The following is a 15,497-nucleotide window of genomic DNA, read 5'->3' on the forward strand; positions in this document are numbered from 1 at the left end:
CTGGTTTTCTTTTTTTTTTTTAATGCCTGGGTCAGTGTGCTCTCTGTGGCAGCGCTCCCCGGTGGTAAATCTGTGAGCCCTCCCAGTGTGGATGGCCCTCAAAGGTTTCCTCACCTTAGGTCTCAGTGCCGGCCATTTCTCTTTAGTGACAGCTATTGTGTGAGGGCTTATGGTCTCTCTGTGTTCTAGTGCGTGTGTGTGTTTGTGGGGTTGGGATTAATTCTTTTTTTGTTGTATTCCCCTTCTGTGAGGCACTTTGTGTTGCTTTTTGTTTTAAAAAGTTCCATATAAATGTAATACACTTAAAAGTGTGGATCAACAAAAAACATAGACATCACAGCATGTCATCTCTAAGTTTGGCTTCAGGATGGATTCTTTTTATAAATGAGGGTCAAACAATGGAATGAAAGTTTAGGGAGGCCCTCACAAGATTAAAATTCTTTGGACGATAAACTGCTAAACAATTTAGGTCATGTGTCCACAGGCTGAACACAAAATCAAATGAGCATATTGGGACAGTATTATATATTAAAGAGCTTGGCAATATAATGCATGGATGTTATGTGTAATGAGTTGAACACAAATGCGAAAAAAATTGTCCTCTAAACACAGAGTAATGATAAATTACAGCATTTTGCTGAAAAAAAAAAATTTCAAATGAACCATAAAAGCTTTAATAATTAATAATGTTTTTTATTCATAACATATTACGCACAGGATTATTGTTATAATACCTTTGTAAAAGCAACCAGGCCCTAACAAACGTGCAGCTCTCGGGAATCATTCATCAGCAGGTATTCGAACAGAAAGTGCTGCAGTTAACCTGTTATTTGTGCACCAGGAGGATAGCAAAGTATTTATTTGTGTCCGACTCAAAATCAGATTTCCTACTAACTGACTCTAAGTTGTGGACAACTGCCGTAGGAAATTTTTCACTCATTGTTATGTATTTCATATATCATCAGATCTAATTTAAATGACCTGCTCCAGTAGAAGTACACAGAGAGCTTCCATCGTCCAGCTGTAGCATGTGTAATGACAGACTCCCCGTTTATTCCTTCGTTATTTACTTCCTACTCCTCAATTTTCCCAATACACACTGGCAACCATGACCATTTTTAATCCAGGACAGTGGGTGTGTCTGTAGGTCTTGTCGCACGTTAACTTTTGTTCTCATTCACTGTGTTATTATGAATTGCATTGGGGCTGATTAACAGTGGCCCCGAGGCTCTCTCTTGTGACTCCCCACTTATCCCCCACCTATTCTTACATGAGCGGTTGGAGAGAATCGGATCAGTTGTGAAGGCTACATTACCGTGAAGAAGCTTTGGCTCGAGTGGAACATTCATTATAAATGCTCCTTTCACACTTCCCTTTACAGATTGTTCGACAATGAATGAGGAATCTGTACAATCCAAAAAAGAGGTATGTTGAAGGCTGCCGTCTGTGCCCAGTTTCCTGTTTGTGCTCTCTGTGCCTGTGTTGTGTGGTATATTTATGTGGTTGATAACAACGCACCTAGTTTACGAATAGTTTTATTGTCATGTGGACTATCAGCAACTCTTTCATGTATGTTATAGTTTATCAGTGTTTACTTGTTTGTTTTTCAGTAAAAGTAGGTCTGGAGCACTCAAAAAGTAGGACATAATTATTGTTATAGTTAATTATTAATTAATGCTGTATTTTTTTATTTATTTATTTTAATTGTCAATATCATTAACGGTTGCTGAATAAATTTGAGAGCAAGGTCACCATGAAGAAGTGAAATGCAAGCTTGAGCTAACAGTCATTCATTTTGCATGACTGAAAATGCCATATACACAGTGTAATTAATGGTTTTAGTAAAACATATGCGATAAATAGATCAATAGTGTGAGTGGCTTTAGAAGTAGGCACGTTTTGAAAGTTCGAAGCAATGCTGCACTTGGAAGGAATGTTTAATACAAAGTAACAAAGTCACCACCTGCAGCGCCCAAATGTATCTTCAAATGTTGTGGTGTGACTCAATATCTAGTGGTTGTATGGAGGGTGAGAGTTAGAAATAGGGGGTTGGAAATAAAGAACAATTGCTGCACTTTCATACATTCTTAATCTGGGATTACATTTGAGTCTTTTGGATCGGAATGAATCAGGTCTAAATTCGGATTACCAACTGCAATTCATTGCTCTTTGGGAGACGTGCCACAGGGTGTCACTCTCACAGTCACCCTCCCCTGCCTCTTATCATTATAGCTGGTGGGTGGGTAGAACGATGGAAGTGCATTTGATGTCATTCTTGTTGTGGAACCTGGACAATCATGGTTGAAGAGACAGAACTTTTTTGGAAATGGGAAAACAATGCTTCTCCCAAAAAAACAAAACAAAAAAAACCCTCCCAAACAAGTCATCATATTCTATTTGATAACATATTTCGTGCAGTTGCAATGTGACTGTCAAAATAATGTGGCAGATTAGCCTCGCACCACGCTAGTTTGAGACGACAACAGTCTTGTTGTCTTCTTCTTAATTGTGTAACCCTCGTGAGAAACTCAAGATCCCATCACATTCAAATATCCTGCTGCTTTGTTTCTGCGAGACAAACTCTTTGAATGACGGGAAAGCAGCAATCCTATAGGAGCACACATTGAGCAGAGCGCCAGCAGCAAAATGCCTAAAGAGTTTATGGAGGAATATCAGCCTCTGCTTGTTAAAGAAATCAGGGACAGGGAGCGAATACAGGTACGTTGACAAAAAAACGAAATAAGTGTTTAACTGGAAAAAAATATTTGTTGTTTTTATGTTGAATTTTACAGTTTGTCTTTGTCTTTGTTTTTTGTTTGTTTTTTGCTTTTTTTTTTGCTTTTTCTCTGTTCTTACGGCAGCTTCCAAGCAAATCACTGCTGCTGGCCGCGTGCTCTGCATGCATAGGAGGAACCTTTCAGTATGGATACAACATCTCAGTCATCAACTCACCTACGACGGTAGTAACCATACTATGACTGCTTTATTACAATATTGGCTGATGGAAAGAATAATGTGGTAGAATCCAATGGAATCTGGGGATTTAGAGCAGAAAGCTTTATTGACAGAGCTTTTGATGTAAAGTCACACAAAAATAACACTGAGAAGGCATGCTAGGCTAATTCAAAAATAAAGGCCAATTCTTTGCATCGTTATTGTGAAAACGTCACATTTTTCCTCAAAATGTGGAAGACTGATAAATCAGGTAGAACACCCAAACAAAATCCTTTCTTTTCGGTTAAGTTGTTTGCTGCGACGCTGGAAAGAATCTGGAGATAGTCTTTGTTGTGTTTTTTTCCCCCACCAGTATGTACAGAATTTCATTAACCAAACATGGAGTGAACGTTACCAAAGTGCCATATCAGAAGATGTTCTCACCCTGATCTGGTCCATCATCGTGTCTTCGTTCACCATCGGGGGATTAATCGGAGCGTCGCTTGGAGGAACGTTATCACTGAAACTGGGAAGGTGTGGAAGCAGGAAACATTTCAGGGGAGACAAATCAGTTTCCCTTGCTGCACATTACGTCTGAAGCGTCACGCTGTAATTTCTTTTTCCAGGAAAGGGACGCTGCTGACCAATAATGCATTTGCACTGACGGCTGCTCTGCTAATGGGCCTGAGTCTTCCGACTGGGATATTTGAATTACTCGTGGTTGGACGGCTCTTCACCGGAATAAATGCAGGTTAACAATCCGGAAACATTCCTGTCCTGCATCATAATTTGTGCTTGATTTGAAATCAATTTACCAAACTTGTGGACTGGAGCGTTCACGCGGTCCTGTTACGTCACAGGCATCGGCCTTTGTGTTCAGCCCCTGTATTTGGGGGAAATCGCTCCAACTGCGCTCCGTGGCGCCATGGGAATGGGAACCTCCATTTTTCTCACTGCTGGGATCCTAATCGGACAAGTTGTAGGCCTCAAGTACGTGCCGCAATTGTTTGACAGCAACCCTGGACTGGAGGAGGGCGCTCGTCACTTTGGCTAAATCTCTGTGTTGTGTGCGATTCCACAGAGAGCTTCTGGGCAGAGAAGAGCATTGGCCCATCCTGCTGTCCACCACGTGTGTCCCGGCAATCGTGCAGCTTATCATCCTGCCCTGGTTCCCCGAGAGTCCTCGCTACCTCTTTATTGACAGAAAGGATGAGGACGGTTGTAAGAAAGGTAGATCTGAGGAACGTTCAGACTGTTTGTAATGCTGTTGTTTTTTTATCTAAATCAAGGAGGTTGGGAGGGGCCAGGGGTCTTCTGGTCCTCAGGGTTTCAGCATGTGATCACTCTCACATTTAGCTCTGGGATGTTTTCTCTCGAAATAAAAGGTTTGACACAGAGCAGTCGTGTGAACCCTGCATCAGATAAGAAGGGCGTTAACAGGCATGTGGGTGAAACTCCAGTCACAGCGAGCATCCTTGTGCTGTCCTGTGTGAAGCCCTCAGGCTGCTGCACGGCGCCGCATGTGACCGAGAGTGGGACAATATCAAGGAGGAGAGGAACAATTCAGCAGGTGTCCGGGCCAAGAGACCTTGGGAGCTCTTCACCGACCGCACTATCCGCTGGCAGCTACTCACCATTATTCTGCTGAACGCTGCCCAGCAGCTGAATGGCATCAATGCGGTATGTACACGAAGCCAGAGTCCACCTCCAGACAGCAGCTTGCGGCCTCTAATATCCTTTGCCGTACAAGAAACTCACGAAAAAGCATCTGAGGGTTTGTTTCTCTCTCTCTTTTTAAATATTTTCTGCAGATTTACTTCTACACAAATTACTTGTTCCAGCAAGCAGGCATTCCCAGTGACAAAATACCTTACGTGACCATTGGCACCGGCGCCTGTGAATGCATCACGGCTTTAACATGCGTAAGTATCTGTGGCTTTTTTGCGTTTGTAATGGTGCAAGCCATGCATCAAATTATGATGAAGTGCTCTATATGGTAAACAGCATGAAGAAAGGAAAGAAATGGATGTGGAAAAATAAAAAAGAGCAGTTGTCTGGCTGTCTGAGAAGAGCAATGAGTGTGTAATATTCCACAGGGGCAAAATGACTTTAAGGAATGTTTGTTTCCCTTGGCAAGGCTTTGTGGTCTTGTGACCTACTGTGTGTGCCTCACAGGGTTTCCTCATAGAAAGTCTGGGAAGGAGAGTGCTCATCGCTGGCGGCTACACACTGATGAGCATCTGCTGCATTTTATTCACCCTCACCCTCACTTTTCAGGTAAGCACACACTGCAGTTGTAAAAACAAAAGGCAAAGCTTCAGGCAAAATCACATCCATTAACGTGTGATCCCACCAAATTTATATTGTGAGCATAAACAGCAATTTCTCTTCCTGTGGTTCTCCCAGAATGCCAGTCCTGTGGTTCCTTACCTGAGCATGGCGTGCGTGTTTGCTTTCATCTTGAGTTTTGGCTTGGGCCCAGGTATTCAACTGAAATTATCTTCTCGACAGCTGCTTTCACACAAACTCCAACACTACTGCTGCTTCTTCTTCTTTTTCTGCAAAGGTGGCGTCACCAACATCCTGACCACGGAGCTGTTCACCCAGGCGTCGCGACCTGCAGCTTACATGATCGCCGGGTCGGTCAACTGGCTGAGCTTTTTCTTCATCAGTATGGTCTTCCCTTTCATCGTGGTAAGTGATGACTTGATGAATATGACTGTAAATTGAGCTTAAGTATTTTTTTGCTAATTCACATTAAACAGAAACAAAACAAAAGTGTGAAACTGTGAAATATTTTTCCTATGTTTTCCAAGTGAGTGTTTGTGGAACAGTGGATTTTTCGTACAAACGTTTCCGCCATATCTTGTTTACACGGTTGTATACACATCAATTTACGATATTCATTAAAGAATTATTACTCTGACACGCTTGTATTTTGTTTTTGTCTTTTACTGACACAGCTCGGGCTGCAGCAGTACTGTTTCCTGGTGTTTTTGGCCATATGCATCGGTGTGACAACATACATTTACCTCGTCATCCCTGAGACCAAGAACAAAACCTTCCTCGAAATCCAAGATGAGTTTGGGTCCCCCAAAAAACAAAATGCTCACTCGGCCGATGGAGTCAGGAAAACACTGTTATCAACGTCCGTATGAACAAAATCCATTCAGGAGCACAGCGTGTTGCGCTTGCCAGTATTTTCAACACAAATGTGTGTATTTGTTATGGCAGCCTATTTATTGTCAACCAGGGGTAGACTGTACTATATGTCTCCTTGCAGTGATTGATGATGATGAGTGAAATCTATGGTGCTCTGACTCACTTTATAGCAATTGTGACATTCAGTTACATTTACTTACTTGTACATTAAATCTTAAAATGGGTTTGTTTAAGATGTATTTTTGAAAAAATGTCACAGAAGACTCGGAGGGGGATTTATGATAACTTGATATTTTACATTTCTTTAACAAAAAAACAGGGTGAACTTAATTTTGAAGAGCAATCTGATATTGTTTAATTGGTTTACGTTTGTTTTGATTGAGTGATTGTTACTGGCACTGAAACAAACCCAGCTGCTGTTAATGACTTGTTAATGATTATAAACAGATTCATCTGCAAAGCAATAAATCATCCATCATGTTGTGGAACACAAAATTCACAATTTGTGATATTGTTTATATATTGGTTTTTATAAGTTTTGTGCTGCTTGTACAACATGATGAATCTGCTTCCTGCTTGTCCTCAAACAGCCTTCATAGAAGCGTGAACTCATCCTCCACTGAGCAAACAAGATATAAGATGTTTAATATGGCCATAACCACATTAGTGTCTGGTGACAAGGTGAGCACATAATGCTATGAGTCAGAGGGTGGCACTCTATTTCTTCTGTGTTATCTTTTCTGTAAATTAAAACATAAACCACCATTTCACTGTTAGTCTAATTTTATTTCGAGCATATATTCATATTTAGCATATTTCCAGCATATTTCCCTGTGTCAAAAGTACCACTCGATGAATATTAAGAAAAAACTATTTTAGTTTTGGCCAATGACAACAATATGTTTTTCGCTTTACCTCTAGACAGTGAGAGCTCTCTATTAATCCAAATTCCCTCGGAATTATTGCTTTCATCTCAAGGCTGGACTGTTTGATGGTATTCTCTTTCTTAAAAAAAAAAAAAAAAACCTCATGAAGTTGTACAAGTGAAAACCTAAAAACGCAAAGAAAAATCTTCGCATCTCAAGCTAAAGGAAACAAATCTTTGCTTTCTTGTTTTGGTATTTTCCACGGTTAATCTCCAGACCGGCAGGTGGCGATAGTAAGAACCTCCGACGTATGTTAAGCGGGGAAGAAGGAGGCTCCTCCCATTTCATGATGGCGACTTAGTGCAGCGTCCACGCTCGTTTGTTGACAAAATTATTTCAGCTTACAAATGCCGTATTTTGCCTAATAAGTCAAATTGCATCTACTGTAACAATGTCTCGACTCATTGTCAAAAATCTCCCAAATGGGGTAAGTAAAGAATCTAGACGTCATCGGCCGGTCGCGGCAAGGGTGTTTGTCTGTTCGCCTCAATGTGTGTGTCTTGTGTGCAGATGAAGGAGGAGAGGTTCAAGTCACTGTTCGCCGCCTTCGGCACAGTGACAGACTGCTCTCTGAAGTTCACCAAGGACGGCAAGTTCCGCAAGTTCGGTTTTGTGGGCTTTAAGTCCGAGGAAGACGCGACGAGAGCTCTGCAGCATTTTAACAAGAGCTTCGTGGACACGTCCAGAGTGACGGTGAGGTTCCTGCTGTGGCCTGAGTGCTGCTGGGGACACCGTGGTTGTCCCTCTAAGGTGTGAACCCAGTGTTGTCCACTCTTCCAGGTGGAGATGTGTAAAGACTTTGGAGACCCCACAAAGGCCAGAGCCTGGAGTAAACACAGCCAGACCCCAGCAGCAGAGAAACCCGCCGCTGCTGCTGCTGCTGCTGCTGCTGCTGCAGACGACAGCAAAAAGGTACAAACGCAGTTTCAGCTATTAAATTACCATCAATCGTCTCCAGAAATAAACACTCTCTATATAATTCACCTTTGGCAAAGACTTATTTATGCCTGATTTACTGCTAAAAATAAAACGCAATGTATTCAGGCATTTATAACTTGACTTGATGATTTTCTGCAGGGTCGTTGGTGAAAATAAATAATATTTTTGTGTCTGTGTCTAGAAAAAGAAACAGAAAAAGGCAACCAACAGCACACTTGATAATGTAAGTAACATTTTCAGTTTGATGGTTTGGAATTTTCACATGCTAATATTTATTTGTTATTTCACTTTGGAGCCTTTTTTCTCAACCAATTAAATGTTGCAAAGCAAATTTCAGTGCACACCTACTATATTGCTCATGTGCACTGAAATTCTGATTAATTTAAAAATTCTCAAAGTTTGATTTTAAAAACATAACAAACCTTACGGGATAATGTTTTGGGCCCATCTTATCTCATTGGTGTTAGAAACATCTTGATCACTTGTGCTTTCCCTAATCTGTATTTAAATCAAGTGTCTATACTTCTTTGTCGTTCATATTGTTCTCTAAATTGTGCATCAGCTGGAAAAGGATGAGGGATTCAAGGAGTTCCTGTCAGTGCACCAGAAGCGAGACCAGGCACCGACCTGGGCGAATGACATAGTGCAAGCACCTGGTCCCGAGGCTGCACAGGCAAAGACTAAGAGCAAGAAGAAGAAGAAGGCTTCAGACGATTACCTCAACTTTGATTCAGATGACTCTGAGGAAGAGGAGGAGGATGAGGAGAAGGAGGAGCAGGAGGAGAATGATCTTGAGGATGAAGATGAAGATGAAGGTAGGTAGTGAGTGACTAGATTGTCAGTAGTTGAATTGTCTTTGTAGACTAATTCAACCGATTTTCCTATGCGTTTTTTGAAGGGAATGTGTTTATTTGCTCACTTTAGGTTTTTACCAAAGAAATTCAGTTAATTCAGACCATTCTGTGTCTCTGGATATATGCATGTTCTACTCAGTCCACTCAACATTGATGGCTAACAAAAAGAAAAACAGTCCAAGTGTGAACAGTTGACTTGTCTAAGACGTGTGTGATGTGCTACGCTGTTTCTTTCAGGTGCCACGAAAGAGGCGCTGATGTCTGAATTATCAGACATGGACTATCTGCGCTCCAAGGTTGCCAGCGCAGACGACGGTGTGGAGGGTAGTAAAGAGGAGAACGAAGATGAAGACGATGATGCAGAAGAAGATGGCGGTACGGCGCAGCACCCTGACAGTGCCTACGAGAGTGGAGAGAACAGCTCCAAGGCAAAGTCCTCTAAAAATAAGACGCACAGCAAAGACAAGAAAAGTGCTCAGCAGGAGGTGAATGTCGGTCGGAGCCAATCACGCGAGTGGTTTCATTAAGTTTAAACTGGCTCGCTCACGCTTGGATTTTTTTTGCAGATGGAGCCAACGACGGCCTTCACGGTGAAGCTGAGAGGAGCGCCGTTCAACGTCAAAGAGGTGAGTGCGGTGAAGACGCTCCACTCCGCTCAGAAGGAGCAAACGGTCCTTTACATTCAGATGTACGTCTCCGTTTTTGTGTCTTAAATTTAAGCTTGTCGTTTCTGTGACAGCAACAAATTCGCGAGTTCATGACTCCGCTGAAGCCTGCAGCCATCAGGATCGGGAAGAACGAAAGTGGGAACCGAACAGGTTGGTCACCGGTTCAATATGAGACTCCATTCTAAATCCTTCAATCTGTGACTGGTGGGCAGTTGCCTATGGACTGGATGTATATATATTTAGTGTGTGTTTGTACCTGCTAATCAACATATGAATTATGTGCACGATTCAGGTTATGTGTATGTGGATGTGCACTCTGAGGAACAAGTGGAGAAGGCCCTGAAGAAGAACAAAGATTACATAGGTGAGAAATCAAGACAGTCTTTATTGATTTACTTTGCTGTTTGAGTTTGAAACGATGAACGCCAGGGTCGAGTGAAAATGCGTGACATTCTGCGTCACTGGTCGTCACTTTTTCAATGTGTTACATAAACAGAATATGTCTGTGAAGGGTTAAAATTGGGTCAACTTAACCCTTCTACTTCATAGACAGAATACAAGATAATAGAAACTGTAATATTCATTCCCTGAGAAGAATTAATATATTTTTTCTGCTTAATTGTTTGACACTTGCCACTTGTTTGATTGCTGCCACTCAAAGAGACTTTTTTCCCCCACTGGGAGTTTAAACATCATGTTTATTGGTTTAATGCTAGATCAACAGTCATACCGTCTGCCCGTGTTTTCAGGTGGCCGCTACATTGAGGTCTTCCGCGTGGACTCCTTGGCGGGCAAAGGCAGAGGGGACAGAAAGGACAAAGAAATCGACCGAAATTTCACCAGGACGCTGAAGGACGACGAGGAGGAGGAAGACGTGGCAGAGTCTGGTCGCCTCTTTGTCAGAAACCTTCCCTACACCTGCACTGAGGAGGAGATTAACGAGCTGTTCGCTAAATACGGTCTGTGAGAAGCATCCGTCCACTGTCTGTCACAGCAGTTCCTCAGGGTGCAGCCCGGCTGAGCTTAGTTTGTTTTTTCTGTTTTCCAGGTCCTTTAGCCGAGGTTCACTTCCCCATCGACAGCCTCACCAAGAAACCTAAAGGATTTTCTTTTGTAACCTACATGATACCAGAGAATGCTGTGACAGCTCTGGCTCAGCTGGATGGACATGTTTTTCAGGTATTAGAGATGTTTTATTTTTTTTCATGAGCAATAACAAATGAGGAAATTTTACTTCATAAAAAAAGGATAATGCAAAACTGTTCTCTTGTGTTTTCAGGGCAGGATGCTCCACCTGCTTCCCTCCACAGTGAAGAAGGAGAAGGTGGACTCTTCAGATGCTGTAGGTCCTGGTTCTTCTTCATACAAACGGCAGAAAGATGCTAAAAGTAAAGCTTCAAGTTCCAGGTAAACAACACAAGCACATTTAGCCTCCTTAGTGTGACTTCTCTGATTTATTATTTTATATTTATCTGTAATGTTACATGACTTTTTTTTTTCATCTGTGAGGTAATATGAGCCACCTCTTGATTTTATTATCTCCCCCTTTCAGCTCCCACAACTGGAACACCCTGTTTGTAGGCACCAGTGCTGTGGCCGACGCCATTGCTGAGAAGTACAACACCACAAAAAGCCAAGTCCTGGACCACGTGAGTCACACTGCACTCAGTAACACCCCATCCAAAGTCCTAAAAGCTAAATCGAACTTCTCATCCATCATAACTTCTAATCCATATGCCTTAGTTTGCCAATCCCTGTACTAGCCTCTATATGTTTTTGTTTGTTGCACCGCCCCCTGCAGGAGTCAAAGGGAAGTGTCGCCGTCAGGATGGCTCTGGGAGAGACGCAGATTGTTCAGGAGACTCGACAGTTTCTACTCGACAATCTCGTCAGTCTGGATTCTTTCAGCCAGGTACGTCAATACAGTTTCTCTCCGTACAATCGTTGCTGCTGCGTGTGTGCAGTGCCTTCACCTGGGCTGTCCTTTCTCTGCACACCTTGTTTAATTGTCCCGTAATCCAGGCCTCGGCTCCGAGGAGCACAACCGTGATCCTGGTGAAGAACCTTCCGGCCGGAGTGACGGCGGCGGAGCTGGAGGAGCTCTTCTCTCCTCACGGCTCCCTGGGCCGTGTGGTGCTGCCTCCGTCCGGCCTCACCGCCATCGTAGAGTTCCTGGAGTCGACCGAGGCCAAGCGTGCCTTCAAGAGGCTGGCGTACAGCAAGGTGCGTGGGTCTTTGCACCAGCACCTCCCGTATTTCCTGCTCTCTCTCTATGCCCAGACTACAAAGACACAGCAGGGTTGTTTTGATTTGTTTTTGCTGTTTAATGCAAAGGGAGTCTGTTCTAATCCTGCAGGGCAATAAAGTTTGAGGGTGAAATACATTCACGTTCACGTTCAAGCAGAAATACAGACTCGTAACACTCCACCCTCCTCAGTTTCAGCACGTCCCCCTGTATTTGGAGTGGGCACCCGTGGGAGTGTTTGTGGCCGGCAAACCACAGCCAGGTAAAATTCACCAACATCACAATCTCGCTGAGATCGAAGTCAAAGCGAGGAAAGAGCCTTAAATCTCCCTCTGTTCAAACAAGTGTCGCAAAAAGAGGAAGAAAGCAAAGAGGCGGGAAAAGAAAAGAATGAAGACGAAGCGGAGGAGGAGGAAGAGGAGGAAGAAGTTCCCGGTTCGACACTTTTCATCAAGAATCTGAACTTCAGCACGACGGAAGAGAAGCTTCAGGAGGTGGGTCACTTCAGGCGTGTTGCTGTACTGGGGGAGAGTGAATTTTTTTCGCGACTTACGAGGTTTTTTTCTCATCTTTTTTGCAGACGTTCTCTAAATGTGGAAATGTCCGATCGTGCACCATTGCCAAGAAAAAAGACAAATCAGGTATTAAACAAGAGAGACGTGAATGAACTGAGCTGTGCAATCTTAACACTGCTGCGTCACACACATGACTTTGCATAACAGGTGATCTCGTTGGATGTTTTATGTGGCTAAATATGAACGCCAGTTCTGTTAAAAAAAAGAAAATCTGCCTGTAGTGAAGTTCGATCTGCCGATTGGGGCTAAAGCTCCTTGAAGGAATGGATTCCAAAAGGGCAAATCCAGTTTGTTAAACTTGTTTTATCAATTCCATCAGTTTTAACTGTTATAGGTAATCCAGGACCTTTCACTCTTTGAATGAGAATAAACCCCCTTTGCAAATGTGTCTTCAATCTGTAGGTAAGATGTTGTCAATGGGCTACGGTTTTGTCCAGTATCAGAAAGCAGAGGCAGCCCAGAAAGCCCTGCGACAGCTGCAGGTACGTCCGCTGAAACTCTCCCCACTTCTTCATCCAGCCGAGCCGAGCTCTCAGCTAATGTGTGTCGTTTGTCTGAACCCTTCGCCAGCACTGCTCTGTGGACGATCACCAGTTAGAGCTGAAGATTTCTGAGAGAGCAACCAGGTAAGATGTGCTTTAATATTCAGGGGAGGAGGGCGGGGACTTCAGAGAAATGTACTATTTTTTGGAAATGAGTTCAAATACTTTTGCAGGAATCCTGAGGTTTCACGCAAGAAAAAGCAAACTGACAAGAAGCAAACGGGCTCCAAAATCCTTGTGCGCAACATTCCCTTCCAGGCCACCGTCAGGGAACTGCGGGAACTCTTCTGGTAGCCACCGCGAAACTGGTCACACATTTGCAGCACGTTGAGGTGACGACGTGAAGTCACTTGTTTAATGTTGTGATTTCCTCTTTCTTTTGAAAAATGTTTTTAGTACATTTGGAGAGTTGAAGACAGTCCGTCTGCCAAAGAAAGCCACAGGTGCAGGAAGTCACCGAGGTTTCGGCTTCATCGACTTCATCACCAAACAGGACGCAAAGGTCGGTGTGTCCTCTCAGTCTTCTGACATTTATGATTGTCTCAGGTCTTACACAAGTACTACTCTTTGTTTTGGTGTCTCAGACTTAAGTAGAAGCGGCATGGCATTATTGTAGATAATCATTATGACAGCGAATGTCTGAAAAGTGACTTGTTGCATCGTGTGGAAAAATGTAAAGCGTTCATCACTGTCGCTGTCCCTACAGAAAGCCTTCGCTGCCCTCTGCCACAGCACCCATCTCTACGGGAGACGCCTGGTGCTGGAGTGGGCCGACACTGAGGAGTCGGTGGAGACGCTGAGACGGAAGACGGCCGAGCATTTTCACGGTGAATCCACAGTCCGTTGTTTGCAGTGGTTTGTCAAAATGTGCAGTAAACTAACCGGGCTTGTTTACTTCATAGCAGGGTCTGCGAAGAAGCAGCGAAAGGCCGAAGTTATGGAGGGAATCATGGAAGTGATGGAGACTGGTGATGCGGAGCAAAGTTGATTTTTTTTTTTTTGTTTAAACCAGCATGAATTGCAGAACTCTGCTGCTTTTCATTTTCATTTTTTGAGGCAAAACAAGAAGGATTAAATCTCAAAAATGTGGCGCATGAGGACCGGATTGGAATGAAAGAACTTTGCTGGACATTTACAACAAGTTTTATAGTGAAGAAATAAATAACATTGATACAGTTGATGTCATTTTTTAAAGAAATAAAAGTACTATTTATGTATTGAAAAATACTGGCTTAAATGTTTTTGTGTCCTTGATTATTTGAAGATTTAGCCGATGCCATATTTTTTGCTGTCTGTTCCTTTGGTTTCTTTGTCACAAACTTATCCATTTTGTACTACCTGGGCCAGTTTGTGGCGCACATCACCTTGATAAATGACGCAAACCGGTACGTCACACAGACACAACACACACAGACACAACACCATGATTGTTTTTGACTGGCTGGCAATCATATGATTTTTGTAGATTATATTTTATAATAATGATTAAACAATATTTAGATTGTATCTGATTACAATAATTAAAATATTACTGATTCTATTGATAATTTATTTGCATCTTTTCTTATTTCCTCTCCAATTTTGTGCGTCTCCTCCAGCGCCCCCTAGCGGCCCACCAGATGCCACTCGCGGCCCCAACTGTGAAAACCACTGCATCAAACGGTTTCCTGCCCCTTATGTTTTTGTAAGTAACCTTAATTCTAATTTACAATAAAGTCCAAAGCCTGGAACTATCAGCAACATTGTGAACTTAACCCTCTGAAGTCCAGGCATTCATCTACTACTGGATTGGTGTCATCATCCAAGTTCAGAAAAAGTTCCTCCCTCGTTCATCCACACTGCAGACTCTCTAGTGGAGTCTGTTTGCTTCTCCAACTCCTTCCATCAGATTTAACACACACATGTGACCACACACTTTATTGTACTTTTAAAACAATTCAAGAGTCGAACGCTAGATTTATCTAATGTGGAAACAGATGCAACTTTTCAGAAAGCACCATCATTTAAGTTTAGCAAAACATAACTTGAAAGAGTCTAAAATAGACGGAGCATCAGCAGAATGTTTCATTAGAAACAAACCAAAAAAAAAACAAACAAAAAACAGTTCTAAAGATTGTCAGCTTGGAGCATGAGGCACTAAAGTGACAATCTTGAGGTGCAAAAGCTTACAAAAGATTAACGTTTTTTGTGGAGGTGCATTCATTGGCCGTCATGTATTCGCACAGCGGTGTAATTTCCGTCAAATGACTGAAAAAGACTTTCACAGTTACCAGATTGTCATGTGACTGAGGACCAGGAGTCGCTGGGAGGATCATATATCCTGCACCTCTCGCTGGTGAGAGGGAGACCTTGAATGTCCTGCTGCACCTGCGACCCGACTCCAGATAACAGACGGATGGGACTGGAATGTACTCGGTTCGAAATGAGGGAGCTGGCGTGAAGACAGAGAAATGTACAGACGTGCAGCAGAAATGATCAACCTTCATTTCTAAGCAAATGTTTGAAAAAAAAAATAATAATGATAATGAGGGCATCACTCAGACTTCAAAGTAAAATGTCTAAAAGTTGGCAACACATACGCCACAGACACAAACACAAATGCCACAACAACAAAAAAAAACAACAGACATCCTCTAGGGCAAGAAAAAAAAA

General features: G+C 42.7%; 2 protein-coding genes across 3 annotated transcripts; both read left to right on the forward strand.

Annotated features, from left to right (window-relative positions):
* The first annotated feature begins 1,223 nt into the window (after nucleotides 1-1,223).
* On the forward strand, nucleotides 1,224-6,855 carry slc2a11b (solute carrier family 2 member 11b). Of its 2 annotated transcripts, XM_076019563.1 has the most exons (13): nucleotides 1,224-1,425; nucleotides 2,576-2,718; nucleotides 2,862-2,960; nucleotides 3,308-3,468; nucleotides 3,561-3,685; nucleotides 3,795-3,924; nucleotides 4,016-4,164; nucleotides 4,430-4,614; nucleotides 4,746-4,856; nucleotides 5,110-5,211; nucleotides 5,341-5,416; nucleotides 5,501-5,628; nucleotides 5,898-6,855. In XM_076019563.1, exons 2-13 carry the CDS (start codon nucleotides 2,647-2,649, stop codon nucleotides 6,090-6,092), a joined length of 1,533 nt encoding a protein of 510 aa, XP_075875678.1. In that variant the 5' UTR covers nucleotides 1,224-1,425; nucleotides 2,576-2,646; the 3' UTR covers nucleotides 6,093-6,855. The 2 variants fall into 2 exon arrangements, with proteins under 2 accessions (XP_075875678.1, XP_075875676.1); XM_076019561.1 differs by having other exon boundaries at nucleotides 1,224-2,718.
* A 438-nt stretch (nucleotides 6,856-7,293) lies between these two features.
* On the forward strand, nucleotides 7,294-15,468 carry rbm19 (RNA binding motif protein 19). The gene is made up of 24 exons (XM_076019566.1): nucleotides 7,294-7,449; nucleotides 7,533-7,715; nucleotides 7,803-7,934; nucleotides 8,143-8,184; nucleotides 8,524-8,776; nucleotides 9,053-9,300; nucleotides 9,382-9,441; nucleotides 9,555-9,633; nucleotides 9,776-9,847; nucleotides 10,233-10,442; nucleotides 10,532-10,662; nucleotides 10,763-10,890; nucleotides 11,036-11,132; nucleotides 11,285-11,395; nucleotides 11,506-11,706; nucleotides 11,921-11,990; nucleotides 12,074-12,222; nucleotides 12,309-12,369; nucleotides 12,706-12,785; nucleotides 12,874-12,929; nucleotides 13,019-13,135; nucleotides 13,242-13,347; nucleotides 13,552-13,672; nucleotides 13,748-15,468. The coding sequence occupies exons 1-24, from the start codon at nucleotides 7,414-7,416 to the stop codon at nucleotides 13,831-13,833; spliced, it is 2,829 nt and encodes a 942-aa protein (XP_075875681.1). The 5' UTR covers nucleotides 7,294-7,413; the 3' UTR covers nucleotides 13,834-15,468.
* The last annotated feature ends 29 nt before the right edge of the window (nucleotides 15,469-15,497 follow it).

This window comes from Nelusetta ayraudi, unplaced genomic scaffold, assembly GCF_046127955.1.
Source record: "Nelusetta ayraudi isolate G7.1 ecotype Tasmania unplaced genomic scaffold, CSIRO-AGI_Nayr_v1 ptg000010l, whole genome shotgun sequence".
NCBI classification, from domain to species: Eukaryota; Metazoa; Chordata; class Actinopteri; order Tetraodontiformes; family Monacanthidae; genus Nelusetta; species Nelusetta ayraudi.

Coding starts and splice junctions, on each gene's coding strand:
- slc2a11b (XM_076019561.1), top strand. CDS start 2,647: ATGCCTAAAGAGTTTATGGAGGAATATCAGCCTCTGCTTGTTAAAGAA. Junction 2,719..2,861: donor GGGACAGGGAGCGAATACAG/GTACGTTGACAA, acceptor TTCTTACGGCAG/CTTCCAAGCAAATCACTGCT. Junction 4,165..4,429: donor TGAGGACGGTTGTAAGAAAG/GTAGATCTGAGG, acceptor TCCTGTGTGAAG/CCCTCAGGCTGCTGCACGGC.
- rbm19 (XM_076019566.1), top strand. CDS start 7,414: ATGTCTCGACTCATTGTCAAAAATCTCCCAAATGGG. Junction 12,223..12,308: donor CGGAAGAGAAGCTTCAGGAG/GTGGGTCACTTC, acceptor TCTTTTTTGCAG/ACGTTCTCTAAATGTGGAAA. Junction 13,673..13,747: donor GACGGCCGAGCATTTTCACG/GTGAATCCACAG, acceptor TTTACTTCATAG/CAGGGTCTGCGAAGAAGCAG.